The 25881-nt window shown below is 46.6% G+C and overlaps 1 protein-coding gene across 4 annotated transcripts; it reads left to right on the top strand.

Moving 5' to 3' along the window:
* The first annotated feature begins 2165 nt into the window (after positions 1-2165).
* LOC115758745 (filamin-A) lies at positions 2166-25424 on the top strand. Of its 4 annotated transcripts, XM_030699505.1 has the most exons (16): positions 2170-2713; positions 5434-6084; positions 6681-6986; positions 7056-7792; positions 7854-8124; positions 8318-8644; positions 8771-8968; positions 9029-9474; positions 9553-9977; positions 16751-17762; positions 17836-18056; positions 20289-20437; positions 20832-22920; positions 22986-24478; positions 24556-24735; positions 24801-24951. In XM_030699505.1, the coding sequence occupies exons 1-16, from the start codon at positions 2477-2479 to the stop codon at positions 24930-24932; spliced, it is 8874 nt and encodes a 2957-aa protein (XP_030555365.1). In that variant the 5' UTR covers positions 2170-2476; the 3' UTR covers positions 24933-24951. The 4 variants fall into 4 exon arrangements, with proteins under 4 accessions (XP_030555388.1, XP_030555365.1, XP_030555372.1 ...); XM_030699512.1 differs by lacking the exon at positions 8318-8644 and having other exon boundaries at positions 2171-2713; positions 24801-25424; XM_030699528.1 differs by lacking the exons at positions 20289-20437; positions 20832-22920; positions 22986-24478; positions 24556-24735; positions 24801-24951 and adding an exon at positions 19185-19274 and having other exon boundaries at positions 2166-2713.
* The last annotated feature ends 457 nt before the right edge of the window (positions 25425-25881 follow it).

Below are 25881 nucleotides of genomic sequence, written 5' to 3'. Positions count from 1 at the left end.
ATACGAGTACATAAATCCATAACTCATTTCGCTGACGACCTTAAAGCTTTTTTTCAGCCTGTTGACCGTTTACACATGTGGAAATCACTTCCAACTATTTGCTGTCTATCTAAATTTATGCAATTTTCGCAGCGCAATTCATAGTGTAATTATACCCTGTAGCCATAAAAATGTTTAAAGTGCAGGGTATCATTAAGGTTCACGTCATCTAGCCTTTATAGAAAAGTATAGGTAAAAATCGTATGGCATATATATACACTTACAGTTTGCATTACAGCTGCTGTGAAAGCAGAACTGTTAACAGAGCTGTTAAATAACAGGAATGTTGATGATTATTCTGTTAATATATTATGAATGAATATATGACCCTCTCGGTCAATTAACACTACTTGGGATCAATGTAGGTAATTCATTGCGCTTTCAAGTCTTATTCATCTTTACATTGTGATGCATGTCTGAGAGAGAGAGAGAGATTCAGACACCATGCGAACACAGGGCATCAGCTCGTCGAGCACAACCGTCGAGGGCGTTCTTACTTGTTTTTCAATCAGTTTTTGTACAAAAAAGTCAGCACACTGAGCTTGTGGACTTGTCGCGCTTCCATGGAAGATGCGTGATGTCATCATCAAATACAGTAAACACGTTCAACAAAAATTGTTTCTCAATATGCGAAAATAAAACAATTTTGGTATTTGAAATGTGAGCCCCCAAGATGATGTATGTTAAATGGCTAATACGAATGTGTGTATGAATCTATTAAAACCGGATTTCCGATAATTAAGGCCTTTGCACCTTTGACGCCTCGCTGTCTTCTGCCCAAATGCAAATGTTGGCCAGCTTTGAGTAGGCGCGCGGGGCCTTTGGACCGCAACAACAAACCGCAATTTGTGTTTTTTGGCAGCATTTGCTAAACGAACTATCAAGCAGACCCCAATTAGCGCATTTCAAGTAGCTTTCAATTTGGTCGAAATGCCTGCGGTAAAAGCGAAGTGAAATTGTCCACATTGATCAATTGCCCAGACAATTATAATTGCAATTGTATGTGTGTGCTTGTGTGTGTGTGTGTGTGTTTGTCTAAGCTGCCACATTTGCTGGCGCAGTGCGTCAGAGCGACACCCACCCAGACACCAGCGAGACCAGGCCGCAGCAAACGCTGTTTATGTTATATGGGCTGTAAGCAGAAACCTTGACGGCCTTCTAACTCGCTCCACGCTGTGGCTGTTGTGAAAGACTTACAGTTTCCTACGCTGCGCCAACAACAACCACACACTTTTAATACCCTGTAACCACGGAAAATGGCTAAAAAGGGTATAGTAGTTTTGTGCGAATCTATGTAACAGGCCCAAGGAGGCATCTGTGATCGCATAATCTAAGGAATATTCCAGATCAGGACGGCGAGCTGATTTGATCTAGGCATATGCCTCTGCTCCCAGTCTGTTGTAACACGGGCACTCGAAAGCTAGAAGAAGTTCATTTAAAAATAACAAAATATCGAGTTTAACTTTATTTATCCATAACACCTCCTGATATTGACTTGAATTGTTGAGGTTTTTAAGGATAACTCGAAGATTATAAAGGCTAAAGATACCAACTATGGTATATGGATTATTTCTATACCATATACAGAGTAGGAACTCTAGATACTGGACACTGGGTACGGGGTATCTACTAGCTAGCACTCCCTTACTAGAGCACTCTTATTTGTTTTATTTTATTTTTTTTTTTTATATTTTATTTTTTAGACGCTGCCCACCGCACTGAGATCGCAAAGTTTTTGTTTTTGCGGCGAAATTCCAAACTAAGTGAATATTTTCTGTGGTTGTTGTTTTTTCGTGTTTTATTGTCAGATACTTTTTTCAATTTTTCCTTTTGGCTCGCTTCGCTTTGGCTTGGAACGAACGTTGCAAACCAGTTTTTCTATAGCCAGATTCGGATTCGGATTCGCATACCCACATTTTTGTATCTCTTGTTGTTGTGCTGGTGGTTGTTGTTGTTCTTGTTGTTGTTGTTGCCGTTGTCAAGCCGAGCTTTAAGCTCTGTCATGACGTCATTGTTTTTGCACTCACCGCCTCGCATGCTGTTTGTTTTGGCCAGAAAGCAAGTGGCCCAAAGTGCCAGCCACTCAGTTCGCATTGGGCAATGATCGCGTGCGCTCGGCAAATCGAAATCGAAATCGAATCGAACCGGAGTCGGAGTCGAAATCGGGAAATCGGACGTTGAAATCGCAACGAATCGCGTTTCCCAATTAACAAGTTAATAGAATTTTTGTTAATCTTTCGTTTCACGCTGATTGGATAGTCATTAAAATAAATCAAAATATAGAAATACAAATAAAAGCAAATACAATGAAACAATTGCCAGCTGAAGTTGCATAGAAAAAACTGAGGCAAACGAAACGCAACGAAAGTGTACCGAAGTGAAGTGTAGTGAGCTGAGGTGAAGTGAGGTGACGAAAAGTGAGCGCCACAACGCCACAATGGACGTCAAAGATATCAAGGGCGCCAAGGTGACGCACGCGGGTCTGCTCAAGCACAATACAGATGGCACCACCGAGACCCAAAAGATCACACATGCCGGCCTGGTGGCGCGCAGTCCCGAAGGCACCGCCGCCAAGGGCATGAATATACGCGGCAACGAAGACCTGTGGGTGGAAATCCAAGCGAACACCTTTCGCAATTGGGTCAACGAGCATTTGCGCGAGACGGGCATGCAGGTGAGTGCTATGCATATGGGCTAGTCCGTAGACACTTACATAAGAGGCGAGCGTTCAGTGAAGCGCAACTGTCTAACAATACGACGCTCGGTTACTCAGTCAATGGGTCGGCCAGTCAATAGAACTATCGATTACCTGTATGTAACATACAAATGGATTAGATCAGCGCCTCGAGCAGGGCCTGGGCTCATTGGCATGCCCAGCTACAGCTTGCACGCTTGGACAGCTCGTGGGCCTGCAGGTCTGGCTGGTATGCTGCTCTTCCGTGGGGCCTTAAAATGCCTTAAATGGCCAGGCACCATACGCCACCCCGGTACAGTCATAAATATCAGCTCAGATCTCGACTCATTGTCGCCCACACACACACGCACACGCGGCGTATACGCAACGCCCACGCCTGGAGCAAGTGCGACGACTTCAATGGCAAACTTTACTCACACAAAGCCGAAACACTCGAAGGCGACATTTTCAAATTGCGTCGGTCAATTTAATTACAATTACGAACATGCAATCGCTGCTTTGCGCTCAAGTGGCATGCATTTCATTAGTCAATTTGAAAGCCAGCTTCGGGTCGAGTCGCCTTTGTTGGATTTTAGTTGTTTTTGATTTTTTATAGATATTTTTCTCACACATGAACTGGCCATATTTGGGCGCATGAATGCCAAGGCCGCAGCTCAAAAAATACAACAAATTAAAATAAATACATATATAAATAAAAAACACAGCATCGCTGCAAAGCCATTACGTGTTACAAAACAAAAGCCAGCGACAGATCTTTCAAGTTTTATGCATACATTTTGGGACAGTCAAAAAAAAACCGAGAGATGATGCGACGAGGCAGCCCGGCAACCAGGCAGCTGGGGCAAGGCCGCAGCCCTCCAAAATGGGCAGAGTTCGCATACGAGTCAGGTTGTAAACAGCGCTAATTGAGCACCCAGCCAATGACAATAGGCCTTAAAAAATGAATAACAACATGCCAACAAACCTGGCTGCTATATTTAGGTCAAAATGCCAAATTGAGACTGTCAAGTGTGCATTTTATATTCTAGCTTATGGCTAATAAAATTGCAATCAACTCTGTGTGCCATATTCTCTTTTGTGCCATAAAATAACAACTAAAGAAAACTATGCTCGGCATGCCACAGCTCAAATACTCTATCAGGTGCATTTAATTGAGTCTAAAATGCATTAGGTTTTTGATATACAATATTCACAAACTGTTCTCACAACAAGCTGTAAAGTATTCCCATGCATTAGTATCTTTACGCAGTAAAGTAGTATCTTTATTAACAGCGCATACTAATTACAAGCGTAAAACGTTTTTCAGTTTTGCAATAAATGAAACGTTCATTTTTTAAGGCAGAAAAATCGTGTGGCATATTGCTTGTCATATAGATAAACAATTAAAGTACAACTAGAATTCATTAAATTCATTCAAAAAAGCTAGTGAAAAAATGCCCACACATTTGTCTGCTAGCATTACAGCTGGTTAGACTGTTGTTAACAGCCCCTTTAAATTGTTTGACGTAAAACGCTTTTCAGTTTTGCAATTAAACTAAAATGCATTTGCTTATTACACATTGGTGAGAAAACTAATTTAAAAAGACTCTGGTTTTGCACTTGCTTGGGAATAAAATATCATACAGCTATTGGATAGTAATTTATACCCAGAAAACTCTTAACAGACATGTGTTAGCAACGCTAGTTGCTTTTATGTTATGCATTTTAAACATTGAAAATGGAATATATTTAGCATAGTTTAATGCATGAAAAGGAATCAATATTGCCTTACCGATCAACTCAACAAAGATTGTAGGAAGCTATATGTTAAACTATTAACATCTAGTGTCTTACATAGCTTATGATGTTATCAATTAACAGTATCTAATGCGAATGGAGCAGATGTCAGCAGAGAGTCCTCTAGGCCAGTCCCCTCGCGCATGTGGTTGCCTCTAGGATATATGAGATGAAACTTTTCGCATAGCAGACAATAGGAATTTATGAGCGCTTCTTGATAATATCCACTCCCGCACAGCATAGACTTGCAAATTCAAAGGTTATGCGCACATGACAACAAGAAGAAGAACAGTAACAGCAACAACAGCAACAACGATAACAGCAAAAGACAACACCCCCAACTGCCAGCCAAAGTGGAGCTGTTGTTGGCGCTTGTTAGGGAACAGCGCGTTGGCAACTATGTGCGAGATTTTTATGGCCATCCACAGAATATTTGCTGTATGGGGCACGAACAGAAAACAAACAGCAACAGACACGCGATTGTCTCGCCGGCTGCTGACAGCTCCAAGATAAAAAGCTTTATGTCAAATGGCAAAAATTGCAAAGACGATGCCGGAGAAAGCCAACTGGCAACAGCTTCAGCTCCAGCCTCAGCTTCAGCTCCAGCCTTGCCGTGTGAGTGTATTCCGGCCAAGTCAGAAGGCGGTACACGCCCAATGTGGGCCACAACTAGCGGGCTTTTCAACTTATTGTTGTTTTTGTTGTTGTTGTTGTTGTTGTTGTTGTACCTTTGCTGATTGCCCATTATGAAAGCTGGCTGACAGGCAGCAGGCATGTAGGTACATTAGCAGAAAACATGCATAGTTTCGCACAGACAATGCTAATTAACGCCCATTGAAAGATTCGCCATTAGTGATTAAAAATAAAAACATAAATAATAAAACTAAAAAAAAAACATCTGCCATTTCTTCCACTTGGGGCAGGTGCATGACTGGGCTACGGACTTCTGCGATGGCACCTGTCTGTGTGCGCTGGTCGAGAACCTGCAAACGCGTCCGCTGAAACCATCGTGGAATCGCCGGCCGGCCAATCAGCATCATTATCTGGAGAATGCCACAACCGCTCTCAAGTCGATTGAGGCGGATCACATCAAGCTGGTGAACATTGGCAACGTGGACATTGTCAATGGCAACGTGAAGCTGATATTGGGCCTCATCTGGTCGCTGATTGTGCGCTACCAGATCGGACGCAGCAAATTTCCACCGCGCAAGCTCATGCTGGCCTGGCTGCAGGCCGCGCTGCCGGATTGCAAAATCACCAATCTCACGACAGATTGGAATAGCGGCGTCAACTTGGCCGCGTTGCTGGACTACTGCCAGCCGGGCCTGTTTCCGCACTGGCGCAGTCTCGATCCTAGTCAGAGTGTGCGCAATTGCACCAATGCCATGAATCTGGCGCAGCGCGAGTTCGGTGTGCCCAAGGTGCTAGAGCCCGAGTATCTGGCCTCGCCTTGGCTGGATGAGCTATCCGGCATGACGTATTTGTCGTACTTCATGAAACCAGGTGGACCCGGCTACAATGCCACCATGCGTTGGGTTAACACACAGGTTAAGGAGCCCGTCAAGAATTTTACGGTGAGTGATAACAATATATTGACCCTTAATAAATTCAAAGTTTATAACCGATGAAAATCACATTCCCTCTCACACACGCTCTCTCTCTCTCTCTTTCGCTCTTCATCTTTGTTTAAAATTATTCTTCCCCCCCCCCCTCGTACTGTTATTTTTAAATATTTATTATAACTTTAATTTCTTTTTTCTACTTCTGTCCGATATCCCTCTCTATTTTTTAGTTTCTCTCTCATTCTCTTTTTCTGTTTCTCTCTCTCTCTCCCTCTTTCTCGATCTCGCACTCTTCCCTACTTTTCTTCACCTCTATCTAATCCCTTTCTTCACATCTCTCTCTTGCACCTTCTGCATCTACTTCCGTTCCTATTGACCCACTTACCTTTTATTATAATCGGCTCTCTATGCGATTCTCATGTTTGGTTTCTTATGTATATAATTATATAATAGTGTTATTTTAAACAATGGTATTTTAAAAAGCCATTGCTCTGCTTACTCACTATTACTTTATCCCTCACTCTGGCTGAATATACAATTGCGCGCCCGCAATCATAATTGTGCATTTAATTGTAATTGGTTAAACTATTAATTGCATTGCATTGTAGACCGATTGGAACGATGGACGCGTGCTGTGCGAAATCATCAAGGGACTGGGCGGCTCGGCACCAGCGCCAGATAAGCTGAGCACCGATCCCTTTCACTATGAGAACAATATACGCAAGGCCGTCGATGCTGGCGCCAAGCTGGGCGTTCAGCCCATATTGACGCCCAAGGACATGGCGAATCCGGAAGTTGAGCATCTGGGCATCATGGCATATGCAGCCCATCTGCAGTGGGTGCCGCCGCGACCACCGCTCTCCGACCTGGTCAACGTTTATTTGGAGAGCACATCCGGCCGTGTGGGCGAACCGGTATGTACCACGCACAGCTGTGTGCTTGACATGACCTGCATTAATGCTTAATACCCATTTCACACGCAGACGCATTTCCGCATCGACGTGCTGTCGCGGGACATCAGCTTGAGTTCAGTGCGCTGTCACGTGGTGCCCCCGTCCGGTAATCCCGGCCAGCCTGTGCGTTTAAACGCGCATGGCGAGGGCGTTTACGTGCCGGAGCGCTATGGTATGCACGAGATTGTTGTGGAGATTGGCGAGGATAGCTTGGGAGGTCATTTCTTCCGCGTCTTGCCGCGTCTCCTGCAGGTGGCCCCACCTGGCATGGCACCCTGCGCCCTAGGCAGCCTGGTCGAGGTGCTGGTTAATGCAACAGGCGCACCCAAGACGGAAGATATTCTGGTCACAGCAGTTTCGCCGACGGGCATCTCGCACAACTGTCCGCTGAAGAAGATCGACGAGGGACACAGTGCCATATTCAAGCCGGATGAGGCGGGCATCTGGGAGATAGCCATCACCTATCAGGGCCGTCACATCCAGGGCGGTCCGTTCACATGTGCCGTGTTCGATGCCTCTGGCGTCTCTGTGCATGGCCTGGATGGCGCCATGCCGCTGCGTGCTCACACCTTCGAGGTGGACGCACGCGGCGTGGGAGTCAACGGCGAGCTGCACGTGGACATTGTTCATGACAAGCACTCGTTGGTCTGCTCTGTGGAGAAGATCGTGGATAACAAGTATCGGGTGACCTTCATGCCGCGCCAGAATGGCAAATATCGCGTGTATATCTACTTCAATGGCTACGATGTCAAGGGCTCGCCCTTCATGTGAGTAATCCAATCGATCCCTAACTTGTACTCTGGCCTAATCCTCTACCAAATCTTGCAGCATGCGCGTGGGCACTAAAGGTCGCTCGGGCAAGACGCGCAGCAGTCCGCTGCATGAGAGCAAACATCGCTCGGAGAGCCCCTCGATGCACTTCATCTCCACGACAAATACGCGACACAACGACTATCGCAATGCGTCGCTTTCTCGTCGGGATTTGCACGGCCATAACACGGCCGAGCGCACAAGCAGCTACTCGCCGCAGTATTCGCCCAAGCTAGACACAACTGACTACCACACTTCCAGCTCCAGGTACTACAAGCGCGAGAGCGAGGTAAGTACAGGCAGGCAGCAGGCAGCATGGCTTCAGTTCATCCTAAGCACGCGTCGGCACGGGCTTCTTGTTAATGCTTTGCACAACAACCGCAATGCACACCACAAAATTGAATGTTTGGCTAACACTTACACACACACACACACATACCCCCTTGTGACCCCTGACACACACTCAAAATTACATTCGACAGGAGAACCACGGCTCCCCCACACCGCCCCTGCCGCCAACGACCGGCGGCTCCCCCACAGTGAAATATTTGAACTCTACGGACCTTTATACCGAAACCGCCGGCGGTCGGCGCGACTCGAAGACCTCCAATAGCAGCTCAAATAGGAATGACTACTACTACGACAAGGAGAATGAGCTGTACAGCCAGCGGCGCATCGTCAGCAAGCCCAAGCTGGCGCCGCCGCGCGAGGAGCGCGAGCTGACTACCAACAGCAACAGCAGCAGCAGCTTCCAGCGACATCAACAGCTGACCAGCTCGCTCAGTCCAATACCTAGTCCCACACTGAATGTAACTAAATTTTTGTTTGATCCGTTTGCTTGATTCCAAAAGATAAACTAGTGCTCTTTATGTGTGTCTGATCTTTAGCTTGACAAACCAAAGCTAATCTTGTCATCTCATCCACCTCATCCACAGACGCGCTCCAGCGAGCTGCACTCGCACAGTCCGCTGACCATCAAGACATCGAACCAGTACGAGAGCTCCACGCGCAACATAACCAGCAGTCCGCGGCACGCCTCCGCCTCGCCAGTGCAGCGCTATTCGCCCAACAATGCGTACATCAGCACGGCCACACATCGCATTGGCAGTCCCGTGACCAGCACTCTGAACAAGGTAGGCATGCACGTAGATACACCTAATGCCGGCTCAGAACTGACTCTGGTGTATTTCTAGAACGGATACGAGTCCACGCGCGTGGAGAAGTCATCCACCTACAAATCCACCTCGAACTATGTCACCGATTCGAATGTGCGCGCCAGTCCCTCGCTCTATGGCACAGCCGAGCGACTACGTCGGATTGGCTCGCCGGAGCCGCGCATTGATCACTCCTCGAATGTGCGCGTCTCCTCGCTGAAGCCGGCATCGGCGCGTCGCGATAGCTGGGATGTCATCAACAAGACCAAGCACATGCTCTCGCACAATTCGCTCGAGTCGCTTGCGAACATGACCGAGACGCAGCTCAACACGGAGCTCAACTACGCACGCCCCGATCTGGACAACGAGACTCAGCGCAATACACAGTACAACAAGTTCGCATTGCACAAGCAGCAGCAGCAGCAGCAGCAACAGCTTCAGTCGGACTATCGACGCGACTCGCCCGACGACGTGGATCGCTACAAGTAATTGATATATTCTCTAATATTCCATGCCAGGCCCTTTATCTCCCCCTTTTTCTCTCTCACTCTGTCGCCATGCAGACCCAGTGCCATCACCGTCAAGTCACACTCGAACAATACGTATACGGACAAGTCCGGCGGTTATATCAAGACCGTCAAGGAGTCCAGCGAGCATGTGGTCACGGAGAGCAATGGCCATAGCTCGGCTAATGGGCCGGGCTACGGCTACAGCTCGCTGTCGCGCTTTCGACCCATAGACAGCAATGCGACAGGTGCTAGAGCCATACGCGTACAGGACATACCCAACGGCTCCATTGGACGTCCGGTGGAATTTGAGATCGATGGCTCCAAGGCCGGTTCCGGCAATTTGGAAATTTTGGTTAATGGCGGCCGGGTCACATCGTCGGTCCGCTCGCTGGGCGGTCAGCGCTTCATAGCCAGCTTCACGCCACACGAACATGGAACACACACCGTGCAGATCACATTCAATGGAGAAACGGTACCAGGTGAGTCGGAGCAAAGATTTTGATCAAGCAGGAAGCTCAAGTATGACGCCATAAGCTGCACATAACGTGGGCGTTGCGCACTTTCAAGTCAAGTTCGGCATTCTTGTGCTGCGAATCTCGATGTGCTAGTCGTTTTGTACCCTTACCTAAATTGGGCATGCTAAGTTGATTGGCGTCTTTTATTTTTGTTTTCTAAATTGGAATGCTTAGCATAGCTGAAGTTATAGTTAAATATTTTGGGGAAGTCATAATGCTTAGGAAATGGTCTTCACAACACTATGATGATATATTCTTAACATACAGTTTTGAATTATACATATGAAAAAAACAAATTTCATACAAACGTTTTTCGCGTTTTTTCCGCACATACGGGTGGAATTTCCAGAAAGCCTGTCTTAACGTGCAACCTCATTACATTAGGTAACTACAGTGAAAATTTAAGCTTCATAGCTCTTATGGAATGGGCTGTGCGTCGATCACCAATCAGTCAGTCAGTCAGAACAAACAGTTTTATATGTTAAAGTATATCCAACCTGTTAAAGCTTAAGTCCAATTCATGTTGCAATGCTGTAATATCTACTCTCATGAAATTTAATTAAAATAAAACTTTGACTGCATTGTAAAATTTGGAATGGTCGTATTTATACCAATATTTTATATGTACTCATACAGCTCGAACAACTGATAAAGTTTAGTTCAATTTAGCATTCATAAAGATTTTTTGTGTACACTCTTCATTAATTTATGGATTGAACCAAATATGTCTTTTCCATTAGTTAAATTATAATTAGGATAAGGACAGTATAAACATAAACATAAACTCGTATATTAAGACAAACATATAATAATATTCTTTTAGTATTAAGTTTTTTGAAACTTAAGATTAAGCCGAGCTTGAAAGAGTCTATTTGATTTCGCTCCGACTGGTGGCACTGCAGACCACGGTGCGGCGAATTCGTGCAGTTCGCTTGAGAGAAGCAGAGCTGCGCTCTCGCTCGCACTCACACTCACACTGGCGCTCACTCTCCCGCCACTGATCACTTGTTGCTGCGCCTACCTGCGCTCACCTGCCGCAATCCGATCGCTCTTTTACGCTCCGTCGCGCTCAGCCAGCCGCAGTGAGCGACCTGCCGAACGAGTTTTGAGCAGAGCTCTGAGTCGCGTTGGCAGCAGCCGCCGCCGCCGCCGCCAGTCACAGCTCGCGTTCCGAACAGAACTGACACGTCGGCGCACCGTCAGCAGCGAATCGCAACGGTTAAAGCCAAGAAAAATTTGAAGAGAATAAAATATAAGAAAAACAACTAGATAGTAAGGAAAAGCAGCAAAGGCTAGAAGTGTGTGTGAATGTGCAAAGCGAAAAAGAAAAGAATTGTTTGTAATCAGACAGCGCAAACAAAAACATTGTCAAACGGTTGAGAGAAATACCAAATTCACAAAAAAAGAAGAAAAGAAAGATAACTTTTTTTTGTGGAATGTTAAGCGAATCGAAAAGATTTTGTTTGTGAGATTTCTATGCCAAAGAAATATGCTAATATAACCAATGCGGACGTCGCGTTCCCGTTCCCGTTCCCGTTCCCGTGCCCGTGCCCGCGCCCTTGCCCGTTCCCGTTGCCGTCTCTCAAAACAAAGTTGCCCTCGTCGCATATATATATATAAGTAAAACAAAACTAAAACCAGTTTAATGAACCTTTTAGCTGAACATATTTTCAATGGGACTAGACAGCTGCTTGGCTTAAAGGTTGAAATCGGTTGAAATCAACGTCAAAAGCGTAGAAAACTGTCGCCCTGCAATTTGCAATGTTCATTGAACATGATTCTGGTGTGTATGTGTGTGTGTGTGGCAGCCATTTTGTTAAGAGCTTGCAACATGCCACAGCCGCAATTTGGCTCGTTTATTGGCCAAGTTAAAGGCCCCGTGTGGCAGTGCAGCACACATAATCAAGCGACAGGCGCACATAGTTCAAACCCAAGCTCATAGATACACACACACACACACACAGGCGCACACTCGCGCAGCAGCGGGAAGTGGTCTGCATTTATATTTTTCTCTCTTTTTTGTCTGCTCTTGCTGTTTGCTTTGCAATTTTCAATCTGTTGTCGTTGGCTTTTCTATGTGGTTCAAGGCGCACTTGTTGCATGCCTTTGTTACCCGTTGCAGAAGGAAGTGGCACGCCCTATGACAAAGCCACATACAGCTGCAGCAACATACGGCTACAACAACAGATCCAACAGATACGCGTACTGTTGTTTGCCATGCCACTTAATGCGGCTGCAGCTCGAAACCCGTTGGGATAGGTTGCCAGCCTGTTGCTTTAGCTGTATGCCACATTTACACATACTTGCAACTGGCGGTATGCGGCAAGGGCGTGCCGGACAGGTACGCGTAAGATCAGCCGCACAGATTGCAATTTCTTCGACTGCCTGCTGCGACAACGTGGCTGCCACTTACTTTCCCACTGACTTGACACAACACACAAATATTTGAGCGGACATTTCGTTTTCGTTGCGTTGAGTTTCGTTTCGTTTCGTTTTTTTTTCTCTCTCTGGTATAATGAGTTGTGGCCACACCTCTTTCTTTTGAACAGTGCTTTTACCCCGTTGCCGCTGCTGCTGCTGGTGCTTATGGCTATTTCCGCTGTCCAACATATTGGCATACATGCCCAATTTCACAGCTAGTCCGCTGCCTCTGCCCTTGCCCTGCCCTGCCCTGCCCTTCAGCCGCTGCCTCTATCACTCTGCATTTTTGTGATTTTATGAGCCACATTCAAAGTGAAATTTTTGTTTGGTACCCGCATGGCGCACAGGCAACTGGTTTGTAAGCGACGGTCAACATAAATTAAAAAAAAAAAGAAACAATAATAATAAAACAAACCAAATACGCAATTAAAACAACTGATAAATTACAAATCGTTTGGCTTTTAATTTTGTTTTGCGACGGCCGCGGCAAACGTTGAAAAACGCGAGAAAAACGTGCGCGATTCGTGATTTTCGTTGAACAACATTTTTGTGCAATGCTCGACGAAATATGTAGAAAAAAAGCAAAGAGAGCTCGTTAAACTAAATTGTTTTGTTGAAATTCGCACAGTGCAGCATTTAACACAAGCATTATAATATACATAAAAAATACACAAGTTATTTTTTTAAAAAATTAATAATTAAAATAATACAAAAATAACAAGTCGCTGACATAATCGCAGCGCGTTCAACAACTTGACTTTCAAGTGGTTCAAGTTCAGACGTGCCGCCCGCTTTGCAATTGTGTATTGATATACAAAAGAATAAGGTCCAATCACGCGTTTTCAGACAACATCTTGCACTGCCCCAACAACAACAACAACAACAGCAACAACTACAACTACAGCAACAAAAGCCTCGCTACCAACGCTCCAACGCATCATCAGCAGCTACCAACACAGTCACCACAAAACGTAAATCTCCATTCTGCGAAATCAAATACCAAAAATTCTATAGTTATAGATACATGTGTATATAGATACATATGTGTGCATAGATACATTTATATACATCAACTATTCGTAACGGTCGCTGTCAGACATTCTGGCTTTGAATTCTTCTGCTGCTGCTGCTGCCGCTGTCGCTGCTGCTGCTGCTGTGGCGACAGCTGCTGGCCATCTAACGGTTTGCATGCCGCAGTCACGTAACCGATTTCGTATACGCACACACACACACACACGCTTGCACGTAGATACTCTGGCACTCACACAGATACTCGTATGCATATTGAATAACAGCATTCAGCCATCTACTCTTAACTGCACTTGTTCTCTGGCCACATGCCGGAAAAGTTGGTCGCTGCCAGCGACAGCTACGCGGCAACAAAACCGGCCGCGGCCAGAACCGCTAAGAGCAACAGGTAGCCACACCGAAGTCAAAAATACCCTTATTCGTTACGTGAATCAGGCACAGGATGCATTGAGAAGTGGTTGTCCGCCCGAACAGGTTGGAGCTCGAACCAAACATAAAGCCGGATTTGTTGACCAACAAATTTGTTCAAATAATCGTTTGTTTTGAATTGGTTCAAACCGTTACCTGGCTATTAACTTTCAGAATGTCGCCGGAAATAAACGTGGGAATAATATCCATTGTATGAGTAAAACTCGCAAAGAACTTGCTCGAAGATAGTTTGAAGCTTTGTTTTGTCAACCTAATCCTCACTTCGTTTAAGCTGCCTGCTTCAACTCAGCTTGTTGAGATCAATTGTATTACTTACTGGGGTATGTCAATCTAGAGGTAAAAATACTTTTCTGAGATTGCAAGCAATCTTTCTTAAATCACGCTTTTATTGTGTTTATAGAGCAGCAAACTATGCAGTAATGATGCCAGCTTAACTTTGAACTAGATTTAAGAACTAGAACTAACGGCTAATATGCGCAACTAGATAATAAACTATTTGTTAATTGTATAGACTGTTTAGTGCTTAAATCAAGCTCAAGATAATTATCAGAGCTTATGTCTGACTTAGAGATTATCAACACGAAGAGATGCATAATGAACTTAATCTGATCTACTTACACAAAATCAACTCTTAACATAAAGTTCTGAAAGTACCTAAAAGTTATGTTTGCAAAGTTCAAATGTAGTACAACAAGGTTCAATACTTTTATTGTCTAAAACTAGTTTTTTAATGAACTTCAACTTGAATGTTGAACATTTTTGAATTCCTTATAATTTCTTAATGTTTGTTATTCATATTATGTCCTGTTCGTGTAATAGAGTATATATGAATCGAAAACCAAGCAGCCGCCTGGCAACTTCATACGCTCGTTTAGCACACGCAATTCGACCGAGAATTCGCACTCACATGAGCTTCACACACGCCACAAGACGTGCATAAGACTCTCTTGAGATGGCTACAAAAACAACAACAAGAAAACCCCACCAAAACTGAGCCCGCTAGAGACGCAAATGCAAGCAAAGTTCAAGTTGCAGGCTCGTCTGTGCAACGCGTAGAATGTGGCAGTGACAAAGAGGCAGAGCTTAATTTATGAGCATGGGAAACTCTAACTTGAAGCTGTTGAGGTTTATTAGATGACCAGCTAACTGTTGTTTACATGCAGCCCGAGCTGTGTGTGTGGCTGATAAATGCTGGCCCAAAGTGTGCCGCCAATTGGTGGTCAACAAACCCCGAGAGCGGCATTCAAATTGAGCTGCGGTAGTTTTGAGTGTGGCAACAACAACAACAGTTCGCGGCCGAATTCGGTTTCAATTTTTTAGTTGGCTCATCGCAAGAAGTTTCCCAGGCAAAAAGGTTGGGTTTTTTTCCGGCCAAAATGAAATGTTGTTGCGCAAGACAAAAAAGTGCCAACTCAAATCGAGTTTTGAGCGACAACGCAACAGTTTGATTTTCCATTGAACTGAAACGACGACGGTACGGTACTCAACTGCTGTGGCAATTTTCATGGAAAAGCCATAAAAAGCAGCACCAGCAGCTGCAACCGAAACGAGTGCTAAAAGGAAAAGTGCAGCAGCAGCAGCAGACGAAAAAAAAATATGAGAAAGAGAAATGTGTGGAAAGTTGCAAACAAAAGTAAATTTTTGCGCCAAGCTAAAACACGACAGCAACAACAACAACAATCGACTTAATCAATAAAAAAAAAAACGAAGAAATAAGCAAAACATTTAACGAGCTGCTCGTAATTGCCAATTGCAAGTTCAATTCGCTTAGCGTCAGCTCACGAATGCATCTCTGCCTGTCTGAGCCTCAAACTTTAATGGCTTCGAGCTGCTTGCGTTTCGCAATGCTCCTACAGTCTGCTCCAGCTCCATCTCCATCTCCAACTGTAGCAACTGTAGCTACTGCAACTAACTTTGGCCAATTAATGTGCTATAATCTGCCCGAGTTGATTGTCTAAGCATTTGCAGCCTACTGTCCGTGCCCACTTGGATGCCCACAAATGCAGATACAGCTACAGATACAGATACAGCTACATCTTGCAGATACAAATACGCAGCTCAAGATACGCACTTGTGCCTCGCACTCAGCCAGCTGGCAACGAGGCGGCACAAATTGTTGTTGCGTTTGCTGCGTAGCAATTGCGACAATTATAATGGGACGCAGCGGAAAACAATGCGAAATCCAAATAGAAACCTTGTTTTGACTTCCACGCGGGGGCTGCCACAGAAATGCTGTACGTTTCATGTGGAAAGTTGAAGAATTGACACAGAAACAACCAAATTCCAATTAGACAAAAGAGATGTGGATGATGTTAGAAATATAAAGACAATGACATATGCATATCTTTATGTATTTTATTATATATAAGAATCTGAGAAAACGGTTATATTTTTATCCATACAAGAAATTATAGAAAATTGAATAACATGTTATGCACATGTCAACGTATAATTATAAATTCATGTAATAAAGTCGTTACAATATATGTACTTTAAACAAGGTTTAGGTAGGTAGGTCTTAAAAAAATCTCAAAAAATCTCAACAAAAAAATCTCTCATTGTATACCTTTCATAAGTCTAGAAATAGGATCAGGTTTTTTATTCAACTATATATTTTATACATTTTAAGTATATGTTAATTTATTGAGCCACCCTCGCTATAGCCACGAACTGTGTCGCTTGTCTTAGTCAACGCGTGCAGCGTCTCAATTACCAGCGCTTCGGCAGCATAAAGTCGCTTTTTGGGTCAAATAACCTGGCCAGAGAGTGTGTAAGGGCAGCTCGAATCACATACACACGCATATCTTTTATCTGAGCTCTTAACTGACAATCTTTTTCTGATTTGTGCTTGATTGCAGGTTCACCGTGGCACGCTGAGATCATGTCGTCACCCGGCCTAACCGCTCTGGGCGAATCCACACGCCTTGTTCCCGCCAATACGCCGGCGGTTTTTGAGATACTGCCGCCTCCTGGACAAAGCCTGAGCAAAGGCGAGTGCGTGGCAACGGTCTTGACTCCAAGCAAGTCAAAGCTGAATGCCAGAGTCACCCATGAGGCGGCAAATGGTGCTGCACGCATTGAGTTCGTGCCCACCGAAGTGGGCACGCACATCATTGATGCGTCCATCAATGGCACGAAGATCGCTGGCGGTCCTTTGATAGCAAAGGTCTACGATGCCAGCTTGATCCAAGTGACCGAGGTTAACGGCGGCGTGGTTGGCCAGCCGTGCCAGTTTCGTGTGGACGCCAGTGCGGCTGGTGAGGGACAGCTGGAGATATCCATAAATGAGGGCGAGGTGCCCAACCATGTCCAGGTCGTTGGCGGCGGTCGTTGTCTCGTCTCCTTCACCCCCGAGCAGGCCAAGTCCCATTTGATAGACATCAAGTTCAATGGGGAGACGGTGCGCGGCTGCCCCTTTGTCTGTGCCGTGGCGGACACCTCGCGTGTTCTCCTCAACCTGTCCAATCTGGAGCTAATACCGGTCAACAGGCCCTCCTCCTTTCACATCACGGTGAGCGGTGGTGGAGCCGCTGAGCTGGCGGTCAGCGTACGTGGGCCACACGGCGAGTTGCCCGTCCGCGTCACTGGCGATATACACGCCGGCTTCACGGCGGAGTTCACGCCAACCAGCGTGGGCGGCCACTCGATAAATGTGGAGTACAATGGCTTTGCGGTGCAGGGCACACCATTTCTGGCCAAGTCATATGATGCCAGCAAGGTGGTCGTTGGTAGCGTCTCCCGTGGCACCATGGGTCGACCCGTGCAGTTCACTGTGGATGCGGGCGATGCTGGCGAGGGCAATCTAGAAATAACCATATCGGCCAAGGGTCAAAATATACCCACACAGGTGCATCCCCAGGGCAGTGCAAGGTAAGGATGATCAGGTGTTACCTGCCAGATACCAGATGCTCTTACTTACACTTTTCTCTCTTTGTCTCTGCAGATTCTCCGTTTCGTTTGTGCCGACGGAGTCGTGCGAGCACACTATTAATGTCTCCTTTAATAAAATGCCCGTGCCCGGCTGCCCAATAACGGTTAGCATTAGCGGCGGCGTCGCCGGGCCCCAGGTATCCCTTGGCGGTCCCGGGCCGGTGCATCAGACCAATTCTTTTGTTATCAATCACAATGGCGGCCGTTTGGAAGACATTGAGGTCAACGTCGAAGGTATGTAGCTGGCCAGGAGCTGGCTGAACGGGCTCGCTCTCACACTAACACAGGGTACTCATGCGCTATGTGTACCTCTCCCCCCTTCACATTTATAAGCCCCTCCGACCAACCCTCTATCATTATGCTCTGCTCGCCTTCATTTTGTTTGCGTGTGGTTTGATTTGCATTTTGCATTTGATTTTGGTTCAAGTTATTCGTAATTGTAATTAAATTGCTCGTTACTTAAATGATAATTGTCTATGTATGTGTGTGTGTTTGTGGGAGAGAGTAATCGATATCACACACACCCACACACACATACACTCACACACATACGCATACATATCTGCTCATAATCCGTATCTTTAGCTAGCATCTTATCCGTATCCGCATCGGCACACAAAAACACATGACTTTTTTTCCCACACACACACACACACACATATTTTCACACTTTTCAACACAATCTACGGAAATTGTTGTTGAAACTTTTAAGCATGCCAGCACGCCCCAGGCCGCCCACCACCCCGCCCAACCCTTTTCAATTGTAATCCACCCACAACTGGCCCCTTAACTCAACTCTACTCACAGCTCTATTTCTGCTTCACACGCAGCGCTCTTGACAATAGCTTTGCTCCACCGTGTGGCAGCTTGTAAACTTGTGTGGCACCCCGCACCACTTAGCCACTGTGGCTAACTGAGTGTGTGTGTGTGTGTACTGTGCTCATTTAGTATATATAATTATGCGTCATATTTATCATTTTGGCAATTGCTACGGTTACACTTCGACGCATTAGCATCTGTGCTTAGGCTTTACAAACTCTGGATTATGCCATGGCCGCAACTGTGTAGGCGTGTGTAAAAGTCTGTGTATCTGTGTGAGTGTGTATAGGCATTAGAATGTACGTTATGTAATTGATTCCACTGTAGTATATCAGCACATTTAAATGTAATTACTTTTTAATCGTACTGTATATAAACATTGTAGTATGCGTATGCGTACGTGTATGTGTGTGTATCTGTGGTCTTTATTTCTATATATGTATGTGTGTATGTTCGGTATCTAGTTGTGTTTAAATGTTTTGTAATCTTACGCCCTTTAATTTGTAATAATTTGCTCACTTTTATATCTGTATTATATTTCAGGACGGCGAAATCTTTTGTACTAGACTCTATAAATATGCATATACTTACCTATCTATATATATATATATAACTTTATATATGAGTACTTTCTTTCTCTCTCACTCTATATATATGTATATACTAGCTCCTTATATCTACTCTATATATATATTTATATATATATATATGTTCCGCCTAACAGTCCGTTTAAATTAAAAACAAACCATAACCCAACAGCGTGTTTACCAAGCGAAGTACTACTGTATCGACCACGAGTGAAAGAACCACAGCAGCAACAACAACTATAAAAAAGCACCCACTACACCACACTAAACAACAAAGTACTCGTTTTTTTTAATTTACTACTAATGTCCTTTTGCGCCTCAGGGCAAAATATTTACTAATTTGTTCAATTGATTTTTGTCTTTTAAAAGAAGCGCAAGCAAACAAATAAAAAGATGTTTTACAAACATGATATATGCATAAAGGATTGTGTGTATTGGTATTGTTTTGTGTTCAGGCAGACTATCAGTATTGTACATAAGCTATATAGACACTAGAAGTATATAACTACAGGGATACATAATTATAATATGTCTGCTCGCTGCTCGCTCTGTCTCTACAAAAAATACATGCAACATCTCAAGTTTACTAACCGTTTCTGGCACGTTCTCGGTATAATACTCAAGGCAACAACAGCAACCACTACAACCACTAACAACCACAACAATTACAACACCTGACAACCCACTAACCAGCCCGTTGGCATCGTTCATATTAAGCTCTTTACAAAAACACAAATCCAAGCCTAATGCCGTTACTAATCTGAGTAAACATTTTTCCAAATTTTTTACCAATTACGCGAAACCAAAAAATTACCATAAACAAATCACTAACTACACCACACAACAACAATTACGACAACTACAACTGCAAACTAAATATATATGAATTTCAACAAAACAATCAAATGAAACCCTCTCAAAACTCATTTCCGGCCGCGTCGCAATCGAAAATTCTTGATTAAAAACTTAAAACCTAATAATACTAAAAACGAAAAAAAAAAAAAACTAAATATACAAATAAAATGCAAAATGTGCACATTGCAAAATCGGGACAACTCAGGTCCCGCCGGACAATCAGTGCCCGCCCAGGTGCATCAGTCCGCCGAGGGCGTCTTCAAGGCGGAGTTTGTGCCCCGAGTCGTCGGCGAACATCGCGTCAATGTCACTGTCAATGGTTTGCCCACAGCTGGCAGTCCCTATGCGGCTAAGGTAAGTTCATGTATCCTTATCCAAATGTAGCTTGTAAAGTTCATGTTAACTTTCCTAAGCCCATAACTAGGTCGAAACTCAAGCTATAGTAAGAAAATGCTATTTGGCCTTGTCTTACCCTCGACATGTTTAAATCGTCATTCATTTCTTGGTCAACCGCATACTAAAAACGACGAACATTTATTACAAATATTTGTTGGGGTCAAAGATGTCCCCTTTTATCCCTTTCACCTTTCATTACAAATTTATAATACTCATAAGAAACTTAATTTGAAAAAAATGATACCACTCTCACCGTGCTTGTGACTATCTTTCAGATATATCGCTCCTTCCAGATCCGACTATAAAGCCTATATTTGTACATTTTGAACATTAACCTTTTCCCTCTCCACAGGTTTATGACGTCAGCGCCATTAAGGTGAAGAATGTGAGCAGTGGAACGGTGGGTAAGCCTGTTACCTTCCTGGTCGAAACATCCCAGGCTGGTCCCGGCAATCTAGAAGTCACGGTAAATGGCGGTCGCGTGCCCACCTCGGCACAGGCACAGGGCCAGCACACATATGCGATCAGTTTTACGCCACGCGAAGCCGAGAGCCACACGGTGGAGCTGCGCTTCAACAGCCAGGATGTGCCCGGCTCACCATTCACATGCCGCGTGGCGGCCGCAGCACGCATACAATCCCCTGAGACCATGGACAAGGTCAGCGTGGGTCGCCTCTTCGAGTTTGTGGTGGAATCAGACACCAAGCCAACGGTGGAGGTGCTCGGCCCGGCCAGACGAAGTGTCCCGGTGAAGATCGATGCACTCGGCTCAACGCTGGGCTACAATATCAAGTTCGAGCCCATGGAGGTGGGCGATCATTCGGTGGAGGTGCGACTGCCTGGCGGCGGTCATGTGGAGGGCAGTCCCTTCCTGCTGAAGGCCTACTCCGCCGAAAAGGTAATCGTAACGGACATACGACCTGGCGTGGTCAACAAGAGCGTCAGCTTTGGCATCAATGCCTCGCAGGCGGGTGCCGGTAATCTGGAGATCATTGTCGCCGTCAACGGCAAGAATGTGCCCAACTTTGTGCAATCCGAAGGCAATGCGCGATTCAAGGTGAACTTCAAGCCCACGGAGGCGGCTGCCCATTCGCTTTCCGTGCGCTTCAACGGACACCCGGTGCCGGGATCACCCTTTAGCTGCCACATAGCAGCTGCTGCCACCAGTTCTACGGGCTTGCCACGCGCCCAGGCGCTGGGAGAATGCCTAAAGCAGGCGGCCGTCAAAATGGACAACACCTTCGAGCTAGAGGGCTTTGAAGGCATCGAGCCACAGATATTTGTTACGTCGCCCGCCGGCGACAACGAGCACTGTCAACTGAGTCAGCACGATGGCGGCAGCTACAGCGCCTCCTTCCGACCCAGCACAGTGGGCCGGCATTTGATCAGCGTGTTGGCGAATGATCAGCACATAAATGGATCGCCTTTCAGCTGTAATGTGTTCGATGTCTCCCGCGTGAGCATCAGCGGCCTGGAGCAGCAGTATGGACCTGCCACGCTTGGCGTGCCTGTCACCTTCAGTGTGGATGCAGCTGGCGCAGGGGAGGGCACACTTGAGCTGGTGGTGTCCACCGACAGCAGCACCGTCAAGGCCGAGGTGGTCGCCTGTGCACGCGGCCTCTACGACGTCACCTTTGTGCCGCAGAGCACCGAGCCGCATTATGTGAATATTACGTTCAACGAGGTTGCCGTGGACGGCAGTCCCTTCCGCGTGGACATTCAGCAGCACACCCAGCACATACAGATTGGCAGTCTGGCAGCCATTGACTTTCCGGCCGATGATCAGATTGTAGAGATATTGGCGCCCGATCAGAAGCCCGTGCCGTACACCATCAATCGCCAGACGGCGGAGTTCCGCACACACATGACCGGCAACTACACGCTGCGCTTTATTGACCGCGAGACGCGCCAGCACATTGGCACACGCACACTCTGCGCCTTCGATCCCATGCTGGTCAAGATCACCGAAGTGGGCGAGGCTTTGTGTCATCGTCCGGCCAGCATCAGCGTGTCGCTGAACGAAGCCGGGCAGGGTGATCTGTCGGCGCTGGTGCGTTGTGGTGTCACCGAGGTGCCGCACACCATACGCGGCCCCAGCAAATCGGGCGTCTACGAGATTGTCTACCAGCCGACGCGTGTAGCGCCGCACAAGATAAGCATACTCTTTAACGATGTGCCCATATCACTGAAGCCACTCGAAATTAATGTGCTGCCTGCCAGTGCTGGCAAGGAGATCAGCGTTAGCGGGCTGGGTCTGTATCAGGCGCGCGTGGGCAAGACCACATCCTTTGCCATTGACACAGTGAAGCGGCCGGCGCGAGAGTTTGATGTTGTGGTCTCTGGGCCCGGTGGCCAGGCGCTGCCCGTGCGCTGCTATCAGACAAAGAATGGACACCTGCAGGCGGAGTTCAGCATTAATAAACCGGGTCAATGTGTTATCGGTATGTACCGCCTTCACAGCCTTGTCCTTGTCCAACCTCAAATCTCGAATCGTTTTCTTTTGCAGAGGTGCTGCATCAGTCGAAGCCACTGCCGGGCAGCCCCTTCACCTGCGAGGCGTTTGACAGCAGCAAAGTCAGTGTGCAGGGCGTCACCAAAGAGCCGCTAGCGCTGCACAGCTCCAATAGCTTCACCGTGCGCACAGACAATGCCGGCACTGCCGAGCTGGAAGCCTTTGCCATTTCGCCCACTAACCAGAGCCTGCCCGTGCTCATCAGTGAGCAGTCCGAGGGCATTTACAACGTGGAGTTTGTGCCCTCCCAGCCGGGCAACTATAAGCTAACGCTCATGTATGGCGGTGAGACGATTCCCAGCTCCCCGCTCAACTTCAGCGCCTCGTCGAGTGGCGTGCGTAATGATGCACGCGCTGCTGGCCACGGCCTGGAAGTATGTCATCGCAACAAGGAAGCCTCCTTTGTCGTCTATTGTCCCATTGCACCCAATGTGCAGATCGAACGCGTGGATGAGTTTGGCGAACGCATCGAGCCCAAGATCAAGGCGCTGGGCAACAACGAGTGGCGCATCTCTTATGTCATTCTATCGGTGGGCACCTACGAGATTCGTGCCAGCTGCCCCAACCGCGGCAGTCTGCCCGGCTCACCTTGGCGCGTCTGCTGCGTGGAGTCCACCAAGGTCACTCCTGTTGGCGGCTGGGGCACGCTGGTTGATCATGACGGACGTTTAATATTGCCGGCACGCATTATCTTCGATGTGGAGAATGCCGGGCCCGGCAAGCTGGTCTGCAGCATCGATGGCATTGAAATACCCGTCGATAAGCTGGCCGATGGCAAAATGTGTCTCAACATCACGGGTGACAATCTGGCCGCCGGCGAGCATGATCTGGACTTGACCTGGAGCGGTTTGACCATCACACAGTGCCCACGCAGCGCCTTTGTAACGGGTCAGCAAGCCGCCGACAAGGTGGTGCTAATGGGTCGCGGACTGGCCGCCGCCCAGGCCGGCGAGGCGGCGCACTTTACCATCGATGCCTCCAATGCGCCAGCAGGCCGCCCGGAAGTCATTTTGATCACGCAGGAGAATACTGCGCTGCCCGTGAGCCTGGCACAGCCGCGGCCCAGCGAAAACATTTGGCTGGCCTCGTACACGCCGCAGAAGTCCATGACGGGCACTCTGACGCTTTCGGTCAAGTGGAATGGCCGGCTGGTCAAGGGCTGCCCGCTCACTGTGGCCGTTGGTTCCTCCATGGACGCCTCGAAGGTCATTGCGTCTGGTGAAGGTCTGCGCCACGGCATCGTCGGCAAGGACATCAAATCCTGGATAGACACCCGACGCGCCGGACCTGGCGAACTAACCGCCCACTGCGCCGGCGCACGCAAGGTGGCCTACTGCGAGCTGTATGACCATGGTGATGCCACGTTTACGCTGAACATTAAGCCACAGGAGCCGGGTCGCCATCTGCTGACCATCAAATACGGCGGACAGAATGTGCCCGGCTCGCCCTTTGCGCTCAAAGTGGCCGGCGCACCAGATGCCAGCAAGGTGAGTAATAGAGAGTAGGGCTTTGCCTAGCTTTTTTGCACATAATCCATTACATATGTGGATCTTTAACCCAACAGGTTCGCGTTTATGGGCCCGGCATCGAGCATGGTGTGCTGGCCACCTTCCAATCGCGCTTCATATGCGACACACGTGGCGCTGGCGCCGGGCAGCTGACGGTGCGCGTGCGCGGACCCAAGGGCGCCTTCCGCGTGGAAATGCAGCGCGAAAGCCAAAAGGATCGTACCATTCTGTGCAAGGTAAGCAGGCGTCTTTGTATCTTTAAAGAGTGTGATTAACTTGGCTTCTTCTATGCGATTCCCAGTACGATCCAACGGAGCCAGGTGACTATCGCGTCGAAGTCAAGTGGGCTGGTGAATTTGTGCCCGGTTCGCCGTTCCCCGTCATGATCTTCGACACTGAGGAGGAGTTACGAAGGTACTTGCAGGGCATATGAGGCCAGATCAACCATCCCATCATCGTCTTCCCCAGTGGCCTGAGTCCGCCCATTCGCTATCAGCCTGCAGCTGCCACGCAGCAATCGCGTCGTGCCGCCTGCGTGCCACTCTAGCGGATGGCACAAATATTTATAGTGTATATGTGGGGTACCCACATGAGCACGCACATGTAGCTACAATCGCAGATCATTAAGGTCAACCATTATATATATAAATATATATATAAACCTATGTTACGAGTAATAGTTAAGTTTTATAACCGAACGAAACGAATCGACTACCATAAGTCTAGATGAAGTCGCGGCCCGCCAGGCTCAGCTCTTCGGGCTACAAAAGTCTTCGGCGCTACGATAAATAGCTTTCTGTTCTTATAGTTGTAGACCTAATACCTATGTAATACAATGTTATTATTGCGAAACAATTTGATCCAAATGCTTAACAACGTATTCAATACAAATACACGACATTAAAAAAGTACACATACATACTGCCGAAACCTAAAAGAAAATCCAGAAACCGCAAAATATTGTATTTGCGAAAATCATAGCATACTTTTGTGCATGCCTCAAAAGATGCAATCCCTGATTCGTGCTGCATGCTTCTTGGGATTTCAATTAACAAGAATGGCTCAGCAAACTTTAAAATTGTTCAAGGGACAAGGTGCGCTTATTTACTTTATCGATTAGAAATTTATATAAAAACAAGCAAAACTACCAGGACTATTTCAATGTCATTGATAGCATAGTTTTCTTCTCTTCTGAGACTCGTTAGGTCAAGCAAGGATTTGGCCATTAGGTAAGCAATTTGTAGGCCTATAAGGCAATGTAAATCAAGCAAGTATTATACACGAAATCTTTCATATCTTAAAAGTTACCATGACGACAAGAATGTCCTGCATAGCCGAACAGTTGATATTTTGTTTAGAAAATGATTTTTTAAAGATTTCTC

Source organism: Drosophila novamexicana, unplaced genomic scaffold, assembly GCF_003285875.2.
Source record: "Drosophila novamexicana strain 15010-1031.04,08,12 unplaced genomic scaffold, DnovRS2.1 tig00000008-arrow-pilon, whole genome shotgun sequence".
NCBI lineage: Eukaryota > Metazoa > Arthropoda > Insecta > Diptera > Drosophilidae > Drosophila > Drosophila novamexicana.
Note: the sequence above shows the minus strand (reverse complement) of the source record. Positions and strands in the feature narration are given on the sequence as shown.

What these genes read in the sequence shown, in the direction of transcription:
- LOC115758745 (XM_030699505.1), top strand. Translation starts at nt 2,477, where the DNA reads ATGGACGTCAAAGATATCAAGGGCGCCAAGGTGACGCACGCGGGTCTG. An exon ending in ACTACAAGCGCGAGAGCGAG is followed by an intron (nt 8,125 to 8,317) that starts GTAAGTACAGGC and finishes TACATTCGACAG; the next exon opens with GAGAACCACGGCTCCCCCAC. An exon ending in GCAGTCCCTATGCGGCTAAG is followed by an intron (nt 20,438 to 20,831) that starts GTAAGTTCATGT and finishes CCCTCTCCACAG; the next exon opens with GTTTATGACGTCAGCGCCAT.